Genomic DNA, 22,555 nt, shown 5'->3' on the forward strand with positions numbered 1-22,555 from the left:
CAGCTGACTACTAACTCCTCTGAAAACCACAACAAAATGTAAACCTGCATGTATGAAATGAATTATCGATCAAAGTCAGATATTCTTTTTTATGACTGATATTCTTGTTTAGATCATGGACATGTGTTACTTGTGTTACTAACATATTGCATAGTATGATGTTTAAAAAAAAAAATGTTTAGGTCAGTTCATGTATTTCTTACAGCCAGAGTCTGTCGATTGATATAAAGCCTTTGCTCTATAAAAAAAAAAAGCATGTATTTGATTTTGAGTTCCAAGATCTCATGGGCAAGTTAAAGGTGCTGTAAGTGGTATTTTGTTGTTAAAATAATAGCTCCACATTCCAACAGCCATCAGTGATATAGAGCAGGGGTTCCCAAACTTTTTCAGCTCGAGACCCAAAAGAAACATTTGGTGTTTCTCCGGGACCCAAACTTACAAAAATACATCATGAATTGCCATAACATACATTTATAAACTACTGATAAAGAACACAACAAACCATGAATTTTAAATGTATATGAAATGTATTTATTTCATTATAAATGTGCATCACAGCAATAATCAAATTTGCTGAGTGTAATGTTAAATTTCTCACCACCTCATAAAATATGTACATACAATTTTGTAACACTTTTAAATTAACAAACATGTTCTGCTCTTTCTATTTATCACCCCTTTTTTAACTCTCCATTTCTTACCCCCTCCCTCTGTCCTTCAACCTTAAACCCCAACATTGAGCAACATTTTGATAAATTTTTAAAATGCTACTGACCTGAAATGCTAGAAGGGGTATAATATTGCATCTATGGCACAGTGAAATCTAATGAGAGGTATGTGGTTGGTTGAAGTTTTCAACCAGCAGATCTATTCTGGGCTTGGTTTTTTGAAAGTGCTATTCTGAGGTCATGCTGAGCATTTAGTCTGTTTCTGTATTTGTTTTTCAGGTATGCTAGAGTAGAAAACCCAGATTCACATCTACAGCTTTCCTAGCCAAGCAGGATAACTCTACCTGCTGGAGATGAGCAATCCAAAAATGTATTCACATATCATAGAATTGTTCAGATAACTTAATATAATGTTTAGAAACAGCAGCAGTCTTTCAAGTGTATTTAAAGGTATGTGCTTGTTTGTCAGGTATATGTACAGAGATCAGTACAGTACAGGTAGTGCAGGAATACTTGCATGATTGACAGCCTTTATGGTGGTTGTATTCCATTGGATGTCCTTTTCTGTACAGTTGCACATTGCTGTACTCCACCCAGTAGGTATGTCAGTTTTCCGTTATTTGTCATGTTTTCAAACTCTCTTTGGGTGTTTGCAATTCATGGGAAGTATATGTCTCTGATATCTTGGTACAGTGGGCAGGTTGTTAGAATGTACTTGAGAGAGGCTACGATTGAATCCGGGACACAGACATGCAGCCAATGTGACTGACAATGGCTCTGTTCATGGTCACGAATGGATTCCAGCTTCATTGATTTACTACAGATGACAAACGTGTTTGTTTTTCTTTTCAACATACTTGCGCCACACGGAACTCATAACAGTCTCTTGAAACACCACTATCTCCAAACTTCTACTCCTCTCGAAACTTTATTTTTTTCTGTGGTCCCGCTCTCGCTGCCGCAGTGGGTTTTATTTTTAGCGGTCGGCTTACTCCTTCCATAGTTACACATATTTGTAACCCGTTTAACGTTATTAAGCTAATGTTAGCTAATGGTTACAGCAGCTAACGTCGGGACAGAAAGATAGCGGATGTGACGTCGGTAAACAAGCCATCAAGCTCACGTTTGATTGGTTAGAATGGTCACTGTCAACTCAGAAGGCACAAACTAGCGAATGTACAGAAAAGGGACATTCAGGGAGAGGGGAGGAGGAGGGATTTCGAGCCCTGTGTTGTGCATTTTACTCTGCCAATTGGCAATTTGGGAAACGCTGATATAGAGTGTATGGTCAGTGACATGGGTCTCCCAGTCCCTGCACTCTGAAGTAAACAGAAAAAATGTCATACCGTTCTCACTTTATCCAATCAGGAGAACTCACTGGGTTCTCTCTCCTGATTGGATAAAGTGGGAAGGGGTACCAGAACATTTATTTTGTGTTTACTGCAGAGCAGAGGGACTGGGAGACCCATCTTACTGACCACACACTCTATATCACTGATGGCTGTCAGAATAGAGATATTTAACACTTATTTTAACAAAAAAAATACCACTTACAGCACCTTGACCAGCTGACTTGATTAAGACATTTTAAGTAATTTAGTAATATCTTTAAACTGAGACTTGATTGCTGACTTGACCAGCTGACTTGATTAAGACATTTTAAGTAATTTAGTAATATCTTTAAACTGAGACTTGATTGCTGACTTGACCAGCTGACTTGATTAAGACATTTTAAGTAATTTAGTAATATCTTTAAACTGAGACTTGATTGCTGACTTGACCAGCTGACTTGATTAAGACATTTTAAGTAATTTAGTAATATCTTTAAACTGAGACTTGATTGCTGACTTGACCAGCTGACTTGATTAAGACATTTTAAGTAATTTAGTAATATCTTTAAACTGAGACTTGATTGCTGACTTGACCAGCTGACTTGATTAAGACATTTTAAGTAATTTAGTAATATCTTTAAACTGAGACTTGATTGCTGACTTGACCAGCTGACTTGATTAAGACATTTTAAGTAATTTAGTAATATCTTTAAACTGAGACTTGATTGCTGACTTGACCAGCTGACTTGATTAAGGGGCGTGTTTAAAGCGGCCATTTTGTTTCCTTAAGTGACCCATTAAGGGCCAGGTGTTAGAAAGCACTAATTAGTGATAGGGATTTAAAGGCCTGCTGGCTTAGCGTCAGCGAAGCGTCGAGAAACAAAGAGGGACAAAGAGGAGTTTTCCTGGAGTTCTCTGCAGAGGGATCCAGGGATCCACCCAGTGCTAAGTACATCATAATCCTATCTTACACTCCACTCTGAAAAATCTCCCTTTCCCTCCCACTCTGCTATTTCTCTACTTACTCCCTGCCACTCTTGACACCACAATGTGTCTCATATCCACAATCTGCTCCCCCAGAACAGACTCAACCCACCCACGGCAGTTTGCTAGCAACCCGGCTAATCTATCCTACCCTCCTACAGCCACTAATACACCTGTCACAGTACAGGGAGGCCTATGGAATTGTCAATCAGCAGTCAAGAAAGCTGACTTCATTACTGCCTACGCCCATAGTCAAAATCTGCAGCTCCTGGCTCTAACTGAGACCTGGATAACCCCCAATAACTCATCAACACCTGCAGCATTATCTACAAACTATAACTTCACTCACACACCTCGACCTTCCAGGCGGGGTGGAGGCACTGGCCTCATGACATCTCCTTCATGGACTACAAACGTAACACCCCTCCCAGCACTGTCACTCTCCTCTTTTGAATATCATGCAGTATCTGTCTCTAATCCTTTCAATCTCACCATTGTTACACTCTACCGCCCTCCAGGTCCGCTCGATCACTTCACAGATGAGCTGGACATGCTTCTAAGCTCCTTACCGGAAGATGGTACCCCTCTCCTTCTATTGGGCGACTTCAACCTGCCTGACTCATCTCAGTCAGTCATAGTAGTCTCCCTCCTACAATCATTTGACCTGACTCCCACTGCCATGCCTCCCACCCACAAAGCAGGCAACTCCTTGGATCTCATATTTTCCCGTAACTCCAGCATCATTAACACCACGGTAACTCCCCTACATGTATCTGACCATTCCTTCATATCCTTCTCACTAACTCTCATGCTTAACCGAAAGGTCTTCACCCCAACTCAAACCGTCTCACTCAGACGCAACCTGCCCTCCCTATCCCCCTCCACCCTCTCCTCTGACATACTATCCACTCTACCTTTGAGTGACACCTTCTCTGCTCTCTCCACAGAGATGGCAACCTCCACCCTCCTCTCAGCCCTTGCAACCTCCTTCGACAAGCTCTGTCCCCTCGTTGAGAAACCTGCCCGCCGTTCCCCACCCAGTCCATGGCTGACAGATCCAGTGAGAGAACAAAGACAGGTCCTGAGAGCAGCTGAAAGGAAGTATAGAAAGTCACGCCTCACTGCTGACATCGACACATATCACAACCTCTTGTTAACATTCTCCAAAACCATTACTAATGCCAAAGCTTCTTTCTTTCACCATAGGATCGAGGCCTCTGCCAAGAATCTTCGCAAACTGCATGCTACCATGTCCTCCCTCCTCACTCCCCCCCCACCCCCCCCTCCCTCATCTTTCTCTGCCGAAGACTTTGCGATCTTCTTTGAGGAAAAAGTGGAGAACATCCGCAGCTCCTTCTCCCAACCCCCACCCATTCCAAATGCTGAATCGTCACGCCCCTCATAAAAAAACCATCCCTGAACCCTACCGTCATAGGCAACTACCGTCCTGTCTCTCTTCTCTCCTTCCTTTCTAAAACACTTGAACGTGCTGTATCCAACCAACTTACTGCTTATCTCTTACAGAATGACCTCCTAGACCCTAATCAGTCAGGCTTCAGGACTGGTCACTCCACAGAGACAGCCCTCATTGCGGTCACAGAGGCACTTCACTTAGCAAAAGCGAAAGGCCTCTCCTCTGTCCTGATTCTCCTAGATCTATCTGCAGCCTTCGACACAGTCAACCACCAGATCCTCCTCGCGGCCCTCGCAGGAATGGGAGTGGCTGGCTCTGCGCTGACATGGTTGTCATCATACCTCAATGACCGCTCCTACCAAGTGTCATGGAGAGGGACCCTGTCGGCCACCCGCCCCCTGCGGACGGGTGTCCCCCAGGGCTCGGTTTTAGGACCCCTTCTCTTCTCCCTCTACACTAAATCACTGGGTAACATTATCACGTCTCATGGCTTCTCCTACCACTGTTATGCCAACGATACTCAACTCTTCCTCTCCTTCCCTCCCTCAGATATCCACGTCTCTGAGCGGATCTCGGCCTGTCTGTCCGACATCTCCGCCTGGATGACGACCAACCACCTCAAACTGAACCTAAGCAAAACAGAATTGCTCCACCTGCCGGCCAAATCCTCCCCCCTGACCGACCTTTCCATCACAGTCGAGAATGCAGCTGTGACCGCGTCCCCGACCGCCAAGAACCTTGGTGTTGTCCTCGACGACCAGTTGAACTTCTCTGCTCACATCGCAGCGACAACCAGAACCTGCCGATTCCTCCTGAGCAACGTCAGAAGGATACGCCCCTTCCTGACAAAAGAAGCCACCCAACTCCTCGTCCAATCAACAGTCATCTCCCGCCTCGACTACTGCAACGCACTGCTCGCTGGCCTCCCGGCCACTGCCACTAAGCCTCTTCAACTCATTCAGAACGCAGCGGCCCGCCTGATCTCAAACCTACCGAAGTCGGCCCATGTCACCCCACTTCTTAGGGACCTGCACTGGCTCCCCATTGCTGCACGAATCCGCTTCAAGGCCCTTGACCTAGCATACCGTGCGGCAAACGGAACTGCTCCCGCCTACCTCCGGTCAATGGTCTCTAACTACACACCCTCAAGACCCCTACGCTCTGCATCTTCTGGCCGCCTCAGACCTACTCCTATCCAAGCTCCGGGAGGGTCATCAAAGAGAAGTCGCCTATTCTCAGTCCTTGCCCCACAATGGTGGAATGAACTACCCACCCCAGTTAGGACAGCCGAAACACGTCCAATCTTTCGCCGTCGACTAAAGACTCACTTCTTCAACCATTATCTGAATAAAAAAAAAAAAAAAAAAAAAAATCTAACCCTAACTAACCATACTGTCATGCACTTGTCCTAATAAACTAACCTACACTGTAGCACTCAACACTTTGATGAACATTGTTACTCAGCTGATAGAGTTGTGCTCTTCCTGATGGCTTGTCGTACAGAACTTGTAAGTCGCTTTGGATAAAAGCGTCAGCTAAATGACAAAATGTAAATGTAATGTAAGTATGAAACATGGAAACATTATTAAACAAAAAAAGAAAAAAATCTATATATTTAAATATGTTTTTCATAAAACTATATTGTCAGGCCATTACATGCATTTCAATCGCACAAACAACAACAGGAAGTCAGTCAGATCCGTCATGCAATCTGTGTGCATCACCACGGTTTCGAGGAGGGTCCTGTCATAACAGTTACCCTGCTAAAATGTAACACATCGGACAGAGGTGTGATGCTGCACATAATGTCTCTGAGAGTGTGTTGATCCTTGGCCAGGATTTGAACCGCGGTGTCCTCACTTCTGTGCGCCAGCCAGCACCGATCCTCTAGATGCTTAGAGATATCAGACACACTGCTGGGCTCAGCGCCAAGCAATAAAAGAAGAAGTCATTTCGGATATGAAAGTCATTGTAATTTGGGAATTCCCAAACGTCCCCAAAAAAAAGAAAGAACGGATGCTCATAAATAACGCATCTACATGTGACTTTGTTTACATAGCTGCACGTGGGATCTCTCGCCGGCCACTAAACACTTGGTTTAACCCTTTCACTACCACACTACAGAATGTTAACCCTTTCACTACCACACTACAGACGTAACCGTTGTGTAGTAGTGAAACGGTTAACCTTCTGTAGTGTGGTTGTGAAAGGGTTAACCCATTGTAATGTGGCAGTGAAAGGGTTGACATTCTGTATTGTCGCAGTGAAAGGGTTAACCCGTTGGTAGTGTGGCAGTGAAAGGGTTAACCTTCTGTAGTGTCACAGTGAAAGGGTTAACCCTTCCCCCCCCCCCCCCCCCAACCACCTCCAATGTAAATGACCCAGTATGGTTGTCAATATCCCAATGTACCCAACCCCCCCCACACAACCTCCTCCAATGTACAGTTTCTACGTCAAATGTATATACTCCCTTTTCTTGACTCCTTCTGTATCACAAACAGTACTGTATTTGCAAATCTGGTATGTCATAAATGTATAGATGTAGCAGTACTGACTATCTGTATGTCATGTATGTCATATATGTCCTGATGAATTGAAAATGGGGGACCCTGATGTAAACAAGACGAAAGTCTTTCTCTGGTCTGCATCCCCTTAACAATTGTGTGTATTGAGCTGTACTGTATTGTACCCATTCTACAATCTGTTAATAAAGTTTTCAATCAATCAATCAATTTCAATCCATTTGGTAGTGTGGCAGTGAAAGGGTTAACCTTCCTTATTGTCGCAGTGAAATGGGTTAACCCTTTGGTAGTGTGGCAGTGGAAAGGGTTTAATTTGAGAAGTCGAGGCCACCGAGGGCTTGAACCTCCGTCTACTGTGAAGCGAGATAACTGGGCCGCAGATGCTGGGAGAGACAATGGCTCTGAAGGTCACCCGGAGGACAACCCTGCGCAGTGATAATCCCTCCGTCGCTGCCAAACAAACTGTACAGAATCAGCAGATTAGACATCAGGAGCTCAGGCGGCCGTGTGAGGAGCGACACAGAGAGGCCAGAGTTAGTCCCGTGGACAGTTTGCCAGAAATTGGTGAAATGTGTGGACATCATGGAACAAGGCTGTGCCGTACAGTATGCGGTCATGTCTGGGGCGTTACCAAGCAGAGGAAAGGAAACCCAATGCGATACCAACTTCATTCAGTTGTGACACTGACGGCGATGATTATTTGAGTATGTTCTGAGCCTCATTACAGACCCCCCCCCCCCCCCCCCCCCTCCCCTCCTCCAAAAATAACAAAATAAATAAATGTTATTTCTATTTATGTAGGAAGAGAGATCCATTATGTTGAAATCAGTTTGCAAATATTACTGCTTCCTCGATTTCACCTCTGCAAGACAGGGGCGGAGGCGGAGCAAGGCGTTGTAAACATTCTGGGCTCAGCCCAATGCTTGTGTGTGTGTGTGTGGGGGGGGGGGGGGGGGGGGGGGTCCATCGGCATGCTCCCCCAGGGAGATTACTTTAGATTTCTCTAGATTTATGACAGCTATGTACTATTTATCAAGTCATTTGAGGCAATAGAATGCCTAAAAATCATTTGGGAGAAACAGGATAGTTTCCCAGGGGAAAAGAATCATCCTGTAGAGCCTATTTTATATCTAATTGTTCTCCAACTGTCTCCAAATCTCCAAATCATAACACAACAAATGTTGAGGCTGACAAAATGTTCACTCCTGCTACCTAAAAAGAGGCAAATTAATGTCTGATGTTACTATTTTGAAGTTAATAATACACAAACAGCATTACTAATCTTGAAACCTATTTTCGTTATGCTGGAGTAGTGTTCACAGACTTAATGTTTAGCTGACAAAGCTGCTACATTTTGAATCCATGCCATAATAATCTGGGCTGCTCTAATTGCAAATCAAGTAAAGTCTTCAATACTCTGAGTTGAATGTTAGGCCAGCAGAAGAACATTTACTCAATTATATTAGATTTCTTCAGGGAATACAGTAGCATAGTAGGATAAACAACATGGGCATATATTGGTATCTGACTGTACTTTATCTGATCTCCTCCTGGTCACTCTATTCTTCCTCTTTTCTCAACTTCTCTCACTCTCAGCTCCACTCATTTATCCCTAGAAATGTTTCTCCACTGAACGAAGAAAATATAAGATACGATTATTCCTTTATTGATCCCCTTGGGGAAATTCAGGCATCATAGCAGCATGGGGGAGGGGAGGTACAGGTATGGGCAGGGTAATAGAAGAAAGATAAATATAGTCAATAAAATAAAATCAGCATATAAACATATGAGAAAGATAAACAATGTAAACAATATAATTAACGGTTATAATGGGAAATCCACTCACATGAACTAACAAAATGTGTTATCTTCTCTTTGTTTTTGGTGGTAAATTGTGTTGCTGTTGGTTTTGTTTCATCAATAAATTAGATATTTTTTTGTTTATTGCACCTTGTTCTCGCTGCAAACAAATAATGAATGCTAATGTTTAGTAGTAGCAAGGCTATTTAAAGATGGGGGGTTTGTGTTTTGTGCTGGACGTCCCCTGTGTAGTGCAATGATAACGTAGTGATGATTCTCTCTTCTGACCAATCAGTGGTCTGGGCAGTGTTTCACATAACTTTTTGGTATCGCTACCTGCTTGGAACGTCGACAGAGCAGTTAATCTAATCCAAATCTTGGCAATGGAAAACCGAAAAGGTAGAGTAGAATAGAGTCGAGTAGAGCAGGTACCATGCAGTGGAAAAGCAGCATATGTAGCCTACATTGCTACTAGGGATGCCACAGTTCTTAATAATAATATTGTACCGCAAGGTAACGCCATCCACAGTTCAATACACACTTGTGAATTGTGGCATTTTCGGTTTTGTGATTACATTTTGTCTTACTAGTTTCCATGTATTGTATCCGTGTGTGTGTGTGTGTGTGTGTGTGTGTGTGTGTGTGTGTGTGTGTGTGTGTGTGTGTGTGTGTGTGTGTGTGTGTGTGTGCGTGCGTGTGTGTGTGTATCCACGCTATGGGATGAGGAAACCCCTCCCTGCCAGTAAATATCCAATCACTACTCAGATGTTGGGGCGACAACAACACTGGAGTCACATTTCACACACAACACTTGAACATGGCAGCCAGAGTGGAGAGGCAGCAGGAGGAAACTAAAACAGAAACATGACTGTCTCCAAGCATTGCTTCACACGTGTGTAAATGTAAACACTACCAATTAGTGCTGTCAGGCGATACATTTTTTTTATCTAATTAATCGCATTTTAATCGCATAACCATTTTAGGCCTGATATTCTATATTCTGTAATCATATTTCAAATGGCATGTGTCCGGATGGCAGAATTCAGTACTGTATCTACAAAACCTTCTGTTTAATCATCTTCCCTTTATTCATTTGCTTAGATTTTTAAGGTCTGGTAAATTTTAGCATGGTGTTATTCACAGTCAAAGATACAAAAAAAATTAAATTAAATGTAATTGATATTCTCATTTGGTTCATTACAATTTAGTAACAGACATAGTATTTATGACACTGGGAATACATTCCCTGAGATCCATAGATGTCCCTAGAATCAGATACCAAGAACATGCAAATGGACCATTTAAGAAAAAATCTACAAATGTGTATTCTATGTTCTTATGGAATGAATGAGATAAAAAAAAGAAATCATAAAAAAAATGACCACCACCAGCAATATCACTGTCTGGAAGCAGGACAGTGTTAGTGAAAAACAACAACAAGCCTATCCTACCAGTTCAGAGAAACACTAGAAAATAACAGTGCAGCTGAAACGTTCAATTGCAAAAGATTTGCAGCACTTTTCGGTGGTTAGAGCTGTGGGCTTTCCTCACCTAATGAAAACGCTTGATCCGTGTTACACCTCTATGAAACAATGTGCACTCTATGAAACACTGATAGTTGGACCTCTCTGGCAACAGAGAGTTACCTCACTGTGACGCGTCTATACTTTCCGTAGCCGCATTTCTGCAGACCCCTCTCTGATTGGTTGAGCCCATTTCTGCAGACCCCTCTCTGATTGGTTGAGCGAAGCCCCTCTCTGATTGGTAAAATGAAGCTCGGGGGTAGACGCCGGCTCGTGTGGTGAGCACAGACCATCGCTGTTTCCCAACAGGAGTAAAGTCCATAGCAATCCGAAGTGACATTGACCACCAGACTCTTTCTCTTAAGGCATTAACTGGGTTAATTAATATAAATGTTATATTGTAACTGTCTAGTTACACATTGGTTCCGAAACATGTATGTTCCAGGCTGCAATTAAAACTTTGAATCTGAGAGAGCTCTGGTCAGCGACGCCGGCGATGCGAGCGATTATTATTGGTTTTTAATGACAAACCAATTACATAATCCAACATAATGTGTAAAGGCACACACAACATATTCCAGTTAACGGTATATTTTTTTAATGATTCGCTACGGCGTAATCAATACTTCCATGCATATAAATTGCGTTTGCGACCTCCATGTTTTGGGGGTATTCATCAGAAAACTCGGATCCGGGATTCGGCTCCCATCCGTCGGGCAAGAACTGTGGGTTTTCAGCCTCTCTCTCTGGAGCTTAACGGAGTTTCGATTCCTGGCTAGAGGAGCTTGTCGCGGCTCATGCGCATGCGCGCGCTCGGCCAATCAGAGAGGGGTCTGCAGAAATGGGCTCAACCAATCAGAGAGGGGTCTGCAGAAATGCGGCTACGGAAAGTATAGACGCCACTGTGACGGTCCACTACATGTCAGACTGGGAGATGAAGAGCGCAGTACAACTCCTTCCCTGTAGGAAAGCCATACACACACTCACTCAGCAGAGTGACTGACAACTGCAGTGACTGAGTCCAAACATGACACTCACGGTAACCACAGATAACGCAGAAAATATTGTAACATAAATACAAAACATATTGATTGTATATCTTAAAATACACCAGGAATGTGTCTGAATGGAAACGTTTTAGTTTTTTTTTTACTAATAAGCAAAAGAAAGAAAGTCATTGGGAATAAATAAATAGTAGCATTTTCTTCCCCTTATGCATACAATTCATATAGAAACTGAACCGAAACTGAGACCCAAAAACATATTGAACCGTGGGCTAACTGTATTGTTGCATGCCTAAATGCTACAAATAATAATAATAATGATAGTTTCAAATTTTGTTTTATTTGTCACATATACAGTAAGGTACATGTACATTACAGTGAAATGCTTGGTTCTGTATGACACTCCTGAGATTGTGCTTCATACAGAAAAAAGTCAAACAATAAAGACAAAACACTATACAAAATATACAATAATATACAAAACAAAAAATTTACAAAATTCAAAAATGAGGTAGAGAAGTACATATGGTATATATACGGTATATACAGCACTATTGATAATAACAATAACACATTTTATTTGTATAGCGCTTTCTCAAACAGTCAAAGCACCTTGTCGTGTGGCCTCTAGTCTACAGTATACAGTGTTGTACGATGATGTCCTCACTGGCTGTTTGATGTGCAGTTAGTTACATAGAGGAATATAATGGTAATTGCCGATCGCCCTCAAAAGCCTATTTGCATATCAAAAGCGCTAATGTCGTGGGGCGCCAGGTAGGAGGTTAGTAAAGAGAGGATGTGGATCCTCGCTCCGCGCCCGTCCACCGGGTGCCCCTGTGCCACAGAAGACCAATCCTATTCCACCGCCCCGCCGAGAGGCGCAATCATGCCAACAACCCTCTGGCAGACTCGCTCAAACATCCATTTCACCTCACAACTTATCTATGCTTTATTTGTTCTTTTGTTTTTTTTTATAGGGGGGGGGTGGGGTGGGGGGGGATTACTTGGCGCGAGTTCCCTGTGGTCTTCTACCCTAAAAATAACCCTGCAAGGTCTTTCCGCGGTCACTGTCATCAACAATCATCCGCGCGCACACAGACACACACAGACACACACAGACGCACACAGACTCACACACACGAGCTGAAAAGCTGTATCTGCATTCCAGTGGCGTTCATACAGTAAACCCTGCTCACCTGCCTCCCTCTCTCTGGACACGTCTACCAGCCAGTGGTTTCACCCTTCAAGCAGTGTTTACATTATATATTAGATTTGATTCGATTCTATTAGATTTGATTCAATTATATTCTGTTTGATTCGATTCTATTAGATTTGATTCGATTGGATGCGATTCGATTAAAATGTATTGTCATCACACAGCACAAGTACAGTACAACAAAAATAAGTTTAGCCTCCAACCAGAGTGCAGTAAAGTGCAATAGTAATATACAATGTACGGGTGATTAAACTCGGTATAGAATATATAAATGAGTTACTACTGAGTGTAGTGCTAATCAGATGTAACAGAGTTGTAGTATTAATATGTACATGATTCAGGTATAAAGACACTATGGTAGTAAGTCGTACGGGCCAGCAGCGTAACTAGTAAGAGTAGGTAAGGGATAAGTACAGATATAGATATAGTATCTAATATGTAAAAGAGGTATGTGCAGGTATGTACAGACAGATGTGGAAAAATATACGATAAGAATACATATATACGGTACAAGATTCAAGATTCAAGATTCAATCGTTTTATTTCAAACCACAGTGTTAGTTTGGCTACATTTACCATTGTCCGGCAAAACAACATTTGAAAATAAATGAAATGGGAAAAGAGGACCCCCCCCCCCCCCCAAAACGTTTAAAAATAAAACAGCCAGAAACTATACACTGTTTGAAAAGGAGATGGAAGAAGCAAAGCTTATATGTTTCCATCCCCCATCAATAACTATATACTTCAGCAAGTATATGACACGATTACCAATACATATAATACCATACAATTTGCAAATACTTCAACTACACACAACACAATCACACATGCACACACACACACACACACGCTAGACTATACTCTCATACACCTTCAAATCATTCTCATATAATACGTTGGTCTTATTGTACATGCTATCACACAGAGTTATTTGGGTTATATGCAGGTGTATAAGTAGGTATATAGAGGGATTATATGCAGGTATATTCAGACAGGTATACAGTATATGCTATCATACAGAGTTATATGGGTTATATGCAGGTGTATACGTAGGTATGTATATACAGTAGAAGGATTATATGCAAGTATAATCAGACATATGGAGATATATATACAGTATATATATATATATATTCTGTAAATATAGATATATAAATGTAGATATATGGTATATATACCAGTGTTTCTCAACTGGTCGCAGGACCATTTTGAGTGGGTCGCGAATGTGTGTGTGAAAAAGAAAAGCTATAAAAAAAATTTAAATAAATTATATATAAATTTTTTAACTACCTATCTTTGTGAAAGTGGCTTCTCAGCTCTGGTCCAGCTGAAGACAAAGCAGAGGAACAGATTGGACATTGAGCATGACCTCAGAGTTGCTTTGTCTACCATCACCCCAGACTTTGAGACTCTTGTCAGGAGCAAACAACATCCCCAGTTATCCCATTAGTTCCCTGGGATGTTAAGCTAAGAAGTCTGCTAAGAAGCATAATTATTTATTATTATTATTATTATTATTATTATTATTATTATTATTATTATTATTATTATTATTATTATTATTATTATTATTATTATTATTATTATTATTTTTTTTTTTTTTTTTTTTTTTTTTTCATTGTGTTTTTAGCCCTAGTTGCACTTTTGTTGCAACCCCAGTTATCCCATTAGTTCCCCCAAACTTACTGTAGAGAAGTCTGCTAAGAAGCATAATTATTTATTATTATTATTATTTTATTTCATTGGGTTTTTAGCCCTAGCTGCACTTTTGTTGCAACCCCAGTTATCCCACTAGTTCCCCCAAACTTAGGTTTGTTATGTTAACACTTTGATTGCCCAAGGTTAAATTCATGATATACCATCCCTTGCCAGCTCTATTTAACATGGAGAAGTTCCCCTTCTTTGCAGGGCTATAACTTTTTAAATTCTATTGCTAGATTGCCATTATTAGGGCCCATTCAATGTCCTATATGTATTGTTCATGGTGTAGCAACGTTAAACTTTTTCATTCACATATTCATACTAAAATATGGTCTAAAGTATAAGTATGTTTTAATCTCTTTCTGCAGCTTTCTCCAGAACGTGATTTATAGCCCCAAATGCATTATATTGATTCTACAGTTTGGTAGGAATGTGCGAGATCAAAAATTTCAACTGGACGTACTTCTAGAATTTACTACACGTCATCTGATGTTGACCGGATGGGCGAGGGGGCGTTTATAATTCCGTGGGCAACGTTATACCATTCATCTAATGTGGGTCATATGTTCATCATAGCAGTTTATATCGAACACGGTAATACTACACGCTAAAACTCACCCCAGTCTCCTCGGGCCGTTGGGCGATCAGCGTGGAGTAGACAGTTTCGGCAGTTAAAGTGTTAAGCTAAGAAGTCTGCTAAGAAACATATATTATTTATTATTATTTTATTTCATTGGGTTTTTAGCCCTAGCTGCACTTTTGTTGCAACCCGTTATCCCATTAGTTCCCCCAAACGTAGGTTTGTTATATTAAGTTAAGAAATCTGCTAAGAAGCATATATTATTTTATTTCATTGGGTTTTTAGCCCTAGTTGCACTTTTGTTGAAATTTTTTGTGTTTATTTCATGTTTTTAACAGTGCATGAAAGATTACTGCAAAAATTGAAATAAATCATAGTGGTTAAAAAAATTGGGTCGCGACTTAATGACTAAGGAAAATGTTGGGTCCCGAGGCTAGACCAGTTGAGAACCACTGGTATATACAGCATACAACTATCAGGTGTATTTTTAGGGACGTTGAAGTCATGACAAAGGTGATCTACTAATCCCCCCCCCCTCTGCTTGCTCCTCACAGCTCGGGTGTGCGACAACGCGATGCTGCGCTGTCAGAACGGCGGCACGTGCCACCACCATCAGAGGTGCCAGTGTTCCCCGGGCTTCACGGGCATCCTGTGTGAGCGGGCGCGCTGCCAGAGCCCCGGGGAGTGCGACGACCAGTTGTCCGGAAGGGCGCCGCCCCCCGTCCGTCCCCCCGCCGGCTCCCGGGACACCCTCCTCCGTCTCCTGGCGCTCCCCTTCCTGATCGCTTCTCTCTGCTGAGGGGCCCCGGCGGCGAGCCTTTAGCTGCGTTCTTCTCACACGAGACAGTCAAACCAAAACCCTACAGGGCCGTACATTGTTGTTGCGACGAACTGTTCACCTTAAAAGACAAGGGGGGACAAGGGACACAGTGTGCTCGGCGTACAGTAAAAAGAGACCTTTTTTCCCTTTTTATTCATATCTAAGGCCGCAACTACAAGGGCCAACATGAGGAGTGCAATATGTTGTGTGCTGATATACTACTGTGTAGATGGATTTGAGAGAGAGAGAGAGAGAGAGAGAGAGAGAGAGAGAGAGAGAGAGAGAGAGAGAGAGAGAGAGAGAGGAGAGAGAGAGAGAGAGAGAGAGAGAGAGATGATGAGGGGCTAAACCCACAGCCCTGTGAAGTCACTGCTGTCTTATCTCCCAGTAGGGGGGGGGGGGGGGGTCCCTGGCGTTGCGACTGCGGTGACGGCTGAGATACGAAGAGAAGACTGAGACGCAGACGCAGATAAGAGTTACTCACATCCCTCCTGAGAGCCAAACACCTTGAAAATGTATTAAAAAAAACGTTATAACCACGGGATTGCTGAAGTCATCTGGCATTTGGTTGGAGTTAGAAAAAAAGAAATATGAAGTGGGACGGGACATTTTAAAACAACGTCCCCCACTGCCCCGTCCTCTACTTGTCACCCCTCCCTCCTCTTCCTCGCACCCTCCTCCTCCTCCTCCTCCTCCTCCTCCTCCTCCTCCTCCTCCTCCTCCTTCACTCTCTCCTGTCTGTGTTTTTGGTGACTTTGGTGATTATAATTTGCTGAAGAGCATTTATTGTTTTTGCCAAAATGCTGCACATGTGTTCTTCTCAAGCCCCTCGATGAGTAGCTTCCTTACGTTGCCGCTCGGAGGCTTTGTAGTCATGCTTAAGCTCAACTGTACGGAGAAAACAAGACGACGATAAAAAAAGAAAAAGAAAAAAAAGATGTATCATACTGTAACTGTATTTAATTTTTGTACAAAACAAAAAAAAATATTTTCATGACTGCGCAAAAAAATAACTAAGAAAAGATGTATTACTTGTTTTCTATTGCTACCGGACCTGGGCTCGATGTGGACTATGAATACATAAAGACTTCTGTCTTATTATTATTATTATTATTATTATTATTATTATTATTATTATTATTATTATTATTATTATTATTATTATTATTATTATTTATTATTATTATTATTATTATTATTATTATTATTATTATTATTATTATTATTATTATTATTATTATTATTATTATTATTATTATTATTATTATTATTGTTATTATTATTTCTCTGCTTTTGTGGCACATGGTTCTCTTCAGCAGAGAGCCGCTGTCAAATATGTTTACATACACACTTAAATACAATACACTTCCACCAAAGGGAAAACCATGTCTTTTGTTTAGTTGATAAAGAACCTTCCGGAGAAGGAACATAGTGTTTGTACTGTAGGTACAGTAGGTGCACGACAACCCAAATGACAATAGTTGAATGTCTCCTTTCAAGATGATCTTGAAAGCCTTCAAGGACGATCCTCGGGTAACAGCTGCTGGTAATACTGGGAATGAACTAGAAAGGTGTGCTCAGTAGAGAGAAAATCTCCACCAGGCCGCATCCACACATTTCTTTTCTAGTAGCCTAAAAGTTAGGCAGGGCTTAAGTGCAGGGGGAGGGTCAAACATAGACCAATGAAAGCAGAGCCTCACATTATTCCTATTATATTATTACAAACTATTACACATTATTATACTATCACACTATTATATACTATGACACTATTACACACTACTACACACTATTAGTATTACACTATTATACACACTTGCACACAATTACATGATGACACTGTTACATACCATTATACGATTAAACACGATTGCACTATTACACTAGTATACACATTATTACACAGTATTACACTATGACACTATTACACTAATGGGTGTAAAATATTTGGGTAGAGTAAACCTTTACAACTATTTGGGTGGAATGAACCTTTAAAAGCATTTTGGTGGAATAAACCATTACACACTGCATGGGGGCATGGTTGACCTGGATCAATGAAAGTAGTAGTCTGTATTGAGTTCATTGACACCTCCCATAAGGCTCTACGACAAATGGTTAATGAGATATGGAAGGGGACAGGGCTTATTTCAATGGACAATGATGGAAATGAATGAATTCATTAATGTTTATAATGCATAGGTATATCAACAACAATAGGTTCACTATGGTTATATCTATATTTACTATGTTGTAACAGGTGCCAGAGCGATGATTACCAGTGGACCTGTGTAGCATTGCCCTCTTGCATTCAGTAACGTCATAATGAACATGAATCTATTTCAATGGACAGTGATGGAAATGCATTCAATCTTAAAAAATATTGCAGAATTCAGGTCCTTGGCCTGCTCTCAGCATACGTGCAACAGTTCATCCAAATCAGCTCCGGTGTTTGCGAGATTAACTGCGGACAGATAGAATCGCGCACAGACTCACAGACACGCACGACCGATCACATAATCTCCCCCCCACAGGCTTCTGCCTGGTGGAGATAATGAATAGACGACCTAATACAAGGCCGTGTGTGTGCTTTGAACGTTTTGTTTTCATAAAAGTCAACAGCGGACTCTGCAGAAGCTCACGTCAGAAAGCCATCAGCTATGTGCAAATTTACAGACTCCAAAAATTTTATTGCCCGGCTGTCACAATGGGTATCTAGTTGAGAAAACACTATAATCATATATAATCCTTGAATCAGATGGAAGGGGGTTTTGCTGAGCTTGTACAGTTAAAAATGGTGCTTCTTGCTGTGGGGAGTTTCTCTAGGAATCCAGGGAAGCTGTAATTCACGGAGGGTCACTGAATAGAAATTAAGTCGCTCCCACTGGGTGACATATTGAGGCGCTGAGACCAATTTCATTTGAGAGATTAATTTCCCACCCGAGGTTGGAATGAAACCTAATTGTGTTAGAGAGTCAACTGGAAGTGGCTCTCATGAAATGTCACTGTCCCAAGGAACCAGCCAGCTTTTCTCTCTCTCTCTCTCTCTCTCTCTCTCTCTCTCTCTCTCTTTCTCTCTCTCTCTCTCTCTCTCTCTCTCTGTTCAGTGAGACGGCTGAAGGTCTTTTCAGTGACAACACTGCGTTGTAGCCTGTCAGTGCTGTGCAGATCTGTGTGGAAGAGCAGGGAAGCACAGAGGGGCTACGGGTGGTGAGACGGAGGTCACCTCTCGCGCCTGGCGCAGGTGACGCGGGTCATCGCTCACGTTATAAACATACACAGTTGATGCCAATGAGAAATGTGAAATAAAACAACCGCTGAGACCTTGGTGAATGATCACTTTTTAAGCACATCGTGGCATTTGAAATCATGTTGTTCAATTGAAAATACTCTTTTTACAGACGACATCGTGTGTACTCTCTGAAGAGAAATTAACGGAAATGGTGCCAAACGGTACCCTAAGGTGGTTCTTTGACTTATAATCATAGAGGAACCTCTGTTGGTGGTGCTGTAAAGCATCTATGCTTAAATGGTCAATCAGTGGTTCTCAACTGGTCTAGCCTCGGGACCCAACATTTTCCTTAGTCATTAAGTCGCGACCCAAGATTTTGAACCACTATGATTTATGTAAAAAAATAAATTGCAGTAATATGCAATCTTTCAAAACATGAAATAAACACAAAAAAGTGCAACAAAAATGCAACTATTGCTAAAAACCCAATGAAATAAAATTATAATATATGCTTCTTAGCAGATTTCTTAGCTTAACATAACAGACCTAAGTTTGGGGGAACTACTGGGATAACTGGGGTTGCAACAAAAGTGCAACTAAGGGCTAAATAATATATCATTCTTAGCAGACTTCTTAGCTTAACATCCCAGGGAACTAATGGGATAACTGGGGATGTTGTTTGCTCCTGACAAGAGTCTCAAAGTCTGGGGTGATGGTAGACAAAGCAACTCTGAGGTCATGCTCAATGTCCAATCTGTTCCTCCGCTTTGTCTTCAGCTGGACCAGAGCTGAGAAGCCACTTTCACAAAGATAGGTAGTGCAAAAAAAAATTATAAAAAAAAAGAAAAAAACACTTTTGGGTCGCGACCCACCAGTTGGGAAACACTGTTCTATATGACAGCTGTGACGACGCCTGCTGTTTGATAGTATGATTCACCTGTCTGTTTGTTTTCTGCCCACAGGTGGGTTATCAGCGCAACTGGGAACACCTGAGGCCGGTGTTCTCATGTTATAAAGACCTGGCTGCAGCTAACAGCTCTCTCTCTCTCTCTCTCTCTCTCTCTCTCTCTCTCTCTCTCTCTCTCTCTCTCTCTCTCTCTCTCTCTCTCTCTCTCTCTCTCTCTCTCTCTCTCTCTCTCTCTCTCTCTCTGCTCCTCCCCTACAGGCACCCATGTTCGATTATGCTGCTGCCTTCATTTTTCTTTGTTTGGTTGCACACCTTGCAACACGCACACACCATTCCATCACTCATGCACACCTTACACCACTGATTACACTGATATGCACACCTTACACCACTGATTATTACACTGATATACACACATTACACCACTGATTACACTGATATGCACACCTTACACCACTGATTACACTGATATGCACACCTTACACCACTGATTATTACACTGATATGCACACCTTATACCACTGATTACATTGATATGCACACCTTACACCACTGATTATTACACTTATATACACACATTACACCACTGATTACACTGATATGCACACCTTACACCACTGATTATTACACTGATATGCACACCTTACACCACTGATTACATTGATATGCACACCTTACACCACTGATTATTACACTTATATACACACATTACACCACCGATTACACTGATATGCACACCTTACACCACTGATTACACTGATATGCACACCTTACACCACTGATTACACTGATATGCACACCTTACACCACTCAATACACTGATATGCACACCTTACCCTGATCCCCTTGGAGAAATGTGGGCATCATAGCAGCATGGGGGAGGGGAGGTACAGGTATGGGCAGTGTAATAATAGAGATAAATAAATATAGGCAATCAAATGGAATCTGAATATACAAATATGAGAAAGAATAATCAGTGTAAACAATATAATTAACTGAATATAAAGATATGAGAAAAATAATTAAAATATTGTGTTATATGTAAAGAAATTTGAGTCTGAATATATACTATGAGTAAGAGAAAAGTAAGCACTACACACAAGGTACCCTAACTGGCATGATACTGTATACATTATACGTTGTATTCCGTGCAGGTGTGTTGGTCAACAGAAGGTATGTTGACGTCCCTGGATATCAACAAAATCCACCCATTTCAAATATCCAATCAAATTAATTTGAAATATTACATGATATACACGGGTTACTCTGATTGGCCCATCTGTCACATCAAGCTGCTCTGATTGGCCCATCAGTCACATCTGAGTGTTGTCAAGCACTCAGATGTGTGTGGGACAGCGCTACCCTGCAGAGTTGGCTGTGCTCAGAGAGGGTGACCTAAAACACTTAGAACAAATCAAATGAAACTGAAAAAATATGTATACTCATGACATTAACACCCCACAATAACCACAATGAGATGGACTTAAAACATCATTGCACTGCATCTTTAATCTTAGTATGATAACAATGAACACCACAAATTAAAATTAGGCTATACCTACTATATATTTGAACCAGGGTGTTGTCACATCTCATATCTTAAAATTATTATGTATAAAAACTATGGTTATGGCTATGTCACTAGGCTACAAGAGACAGTGGCTTATGCTAGTCTAACGTTAATGTTAGCTAGCTGCTAGTCTAATGTTACCAAACGGAATAATTAAGCCAAGCGTATGTAATCATTAGAAACCACTTGTTCATTCAAGAATAATTAGAAAACCAGTAGAGAAACTTGAAAGAACGGTACAGAGCATTAAAGGGTTATGTATATGGCAGTGGTGCTATGTAGCTCCTCAACCCACCCCAAAGAACCACGAAGAACCAAAAATGTGTGTGTGTGTGTGTGTGGGTGGGTATTCAGCCCGTCATCTACATGGAGCTTGGCTGCCCTGGTTTACAGGTTTGGTTCCAGGTTCCATTTCTTTCTAAACTGGCTCTTTGAATGTGGAGTAGCACTCTTGAGACAGTCGCCGATTGAACAAAGAGGAAATGCTTCAGAGGAATAATGAAGGCGCCAGTGTGTGCGTGGGGAAGAGAAACGTTTACACTTATGACATGTGTTAATGCAATGAAATTGCTGATTGTCTCCGTCCTTGGCTTCTAACTGTATTTGGTCATTAGAAACGAGGAACTTTTAAAACACAGTCCTGTGCTCCAGAGGTTGATGCACCACCGCACAGGGCCCGTAACTCACCCGCCTTGGGGGCAGGTGCAGGACAGTGTCGACTTATAATATCCTCGGGCCGGAGCGAGGAAAAATGAGCGCCATAATTCCTCTGCGTAGCCTACTTACAGAGAGGGCATTGGCATGGGAATACATATATAGCTACATATCTTAAAACCACAAAAGCAGACAACTGAGCTCACCCATCTGCCGTATAAACATTGTATGGTAATGACCCCAGGGACGCGGTGGGGCTGTGGCTCAGGGCCTCTCCATACAGCGGGCGTGGAAGGATATTCCGAACAAACGGTCACCGTCCCACCGCAGAGAGGGAAGGAACCGTCCCGGGGGGGGATTGGGTGTTTCGCTCGCTATACGTTCTCCCGCCGTTCTAAGTCGATGTCTTGTCCGGAGGGTATTAAGGCGGACACTTTTAGACACGGGTACGGCGCTAGTGTTCTGCCGCCGTCAGCAACACCGATGGCACCGACTGAGTTGCATAACCCAAGACGAGGGGTGTTCTGTGTCTGGGAAAGGGAACGGCTCAGCAGGAACGTGCGGCTTATTAGCGACACCATATCCGCGTTCGACGCGACGCAGCCGGTAACTCTCAAGCGGCCCGATGTGGG

The 22,555-nt window shown here is 42.0% G+C and overlaps 1 protein-coding gene across 3 annotated transcripts in view; it reads left to right on the forward strand.

Moving 5' to 3' along the window:
* The window catches only part of LOC311238781 (netrin-G1-like), a 205,500-nt gene extending 189,683 nt beyond the window's left edge, over positions 1-15,817 (forward strand). For all 3 annotated transcript variants that reach the window (XM_084326971.1, XM_084326973.1, XM_084326972.1), the window contains one exon: positions 15,298-15,817. In XM_084326971.1, coding sequence (XP_084183097.1) covers positions 15,298-15,542 — 245 coding nt within the window. In that variant the 3' untranslated portion in view covers positions 15,543-15,817. The remainder of the gene's footprint in view (positions 1-15,297) is intronic.
* The last annotated feature ends 6,738 nt before the right edge of the window (positions 15,818-22,555 follow it).

The sequence above is a fragment of the Notolepis coatsorum genome, assembly GCF_963971535.1.
Source record: "Notolepis coatsorum genome assembly, chromosome: 13".
Classification (NCBI taxonomy): domain Eukaryota; kingdom Metazoa; phylum Chordata; class Actinopteri; order Aulopiformes; family Paralepididae; genus Notolepis; species Notolepis coatsorum.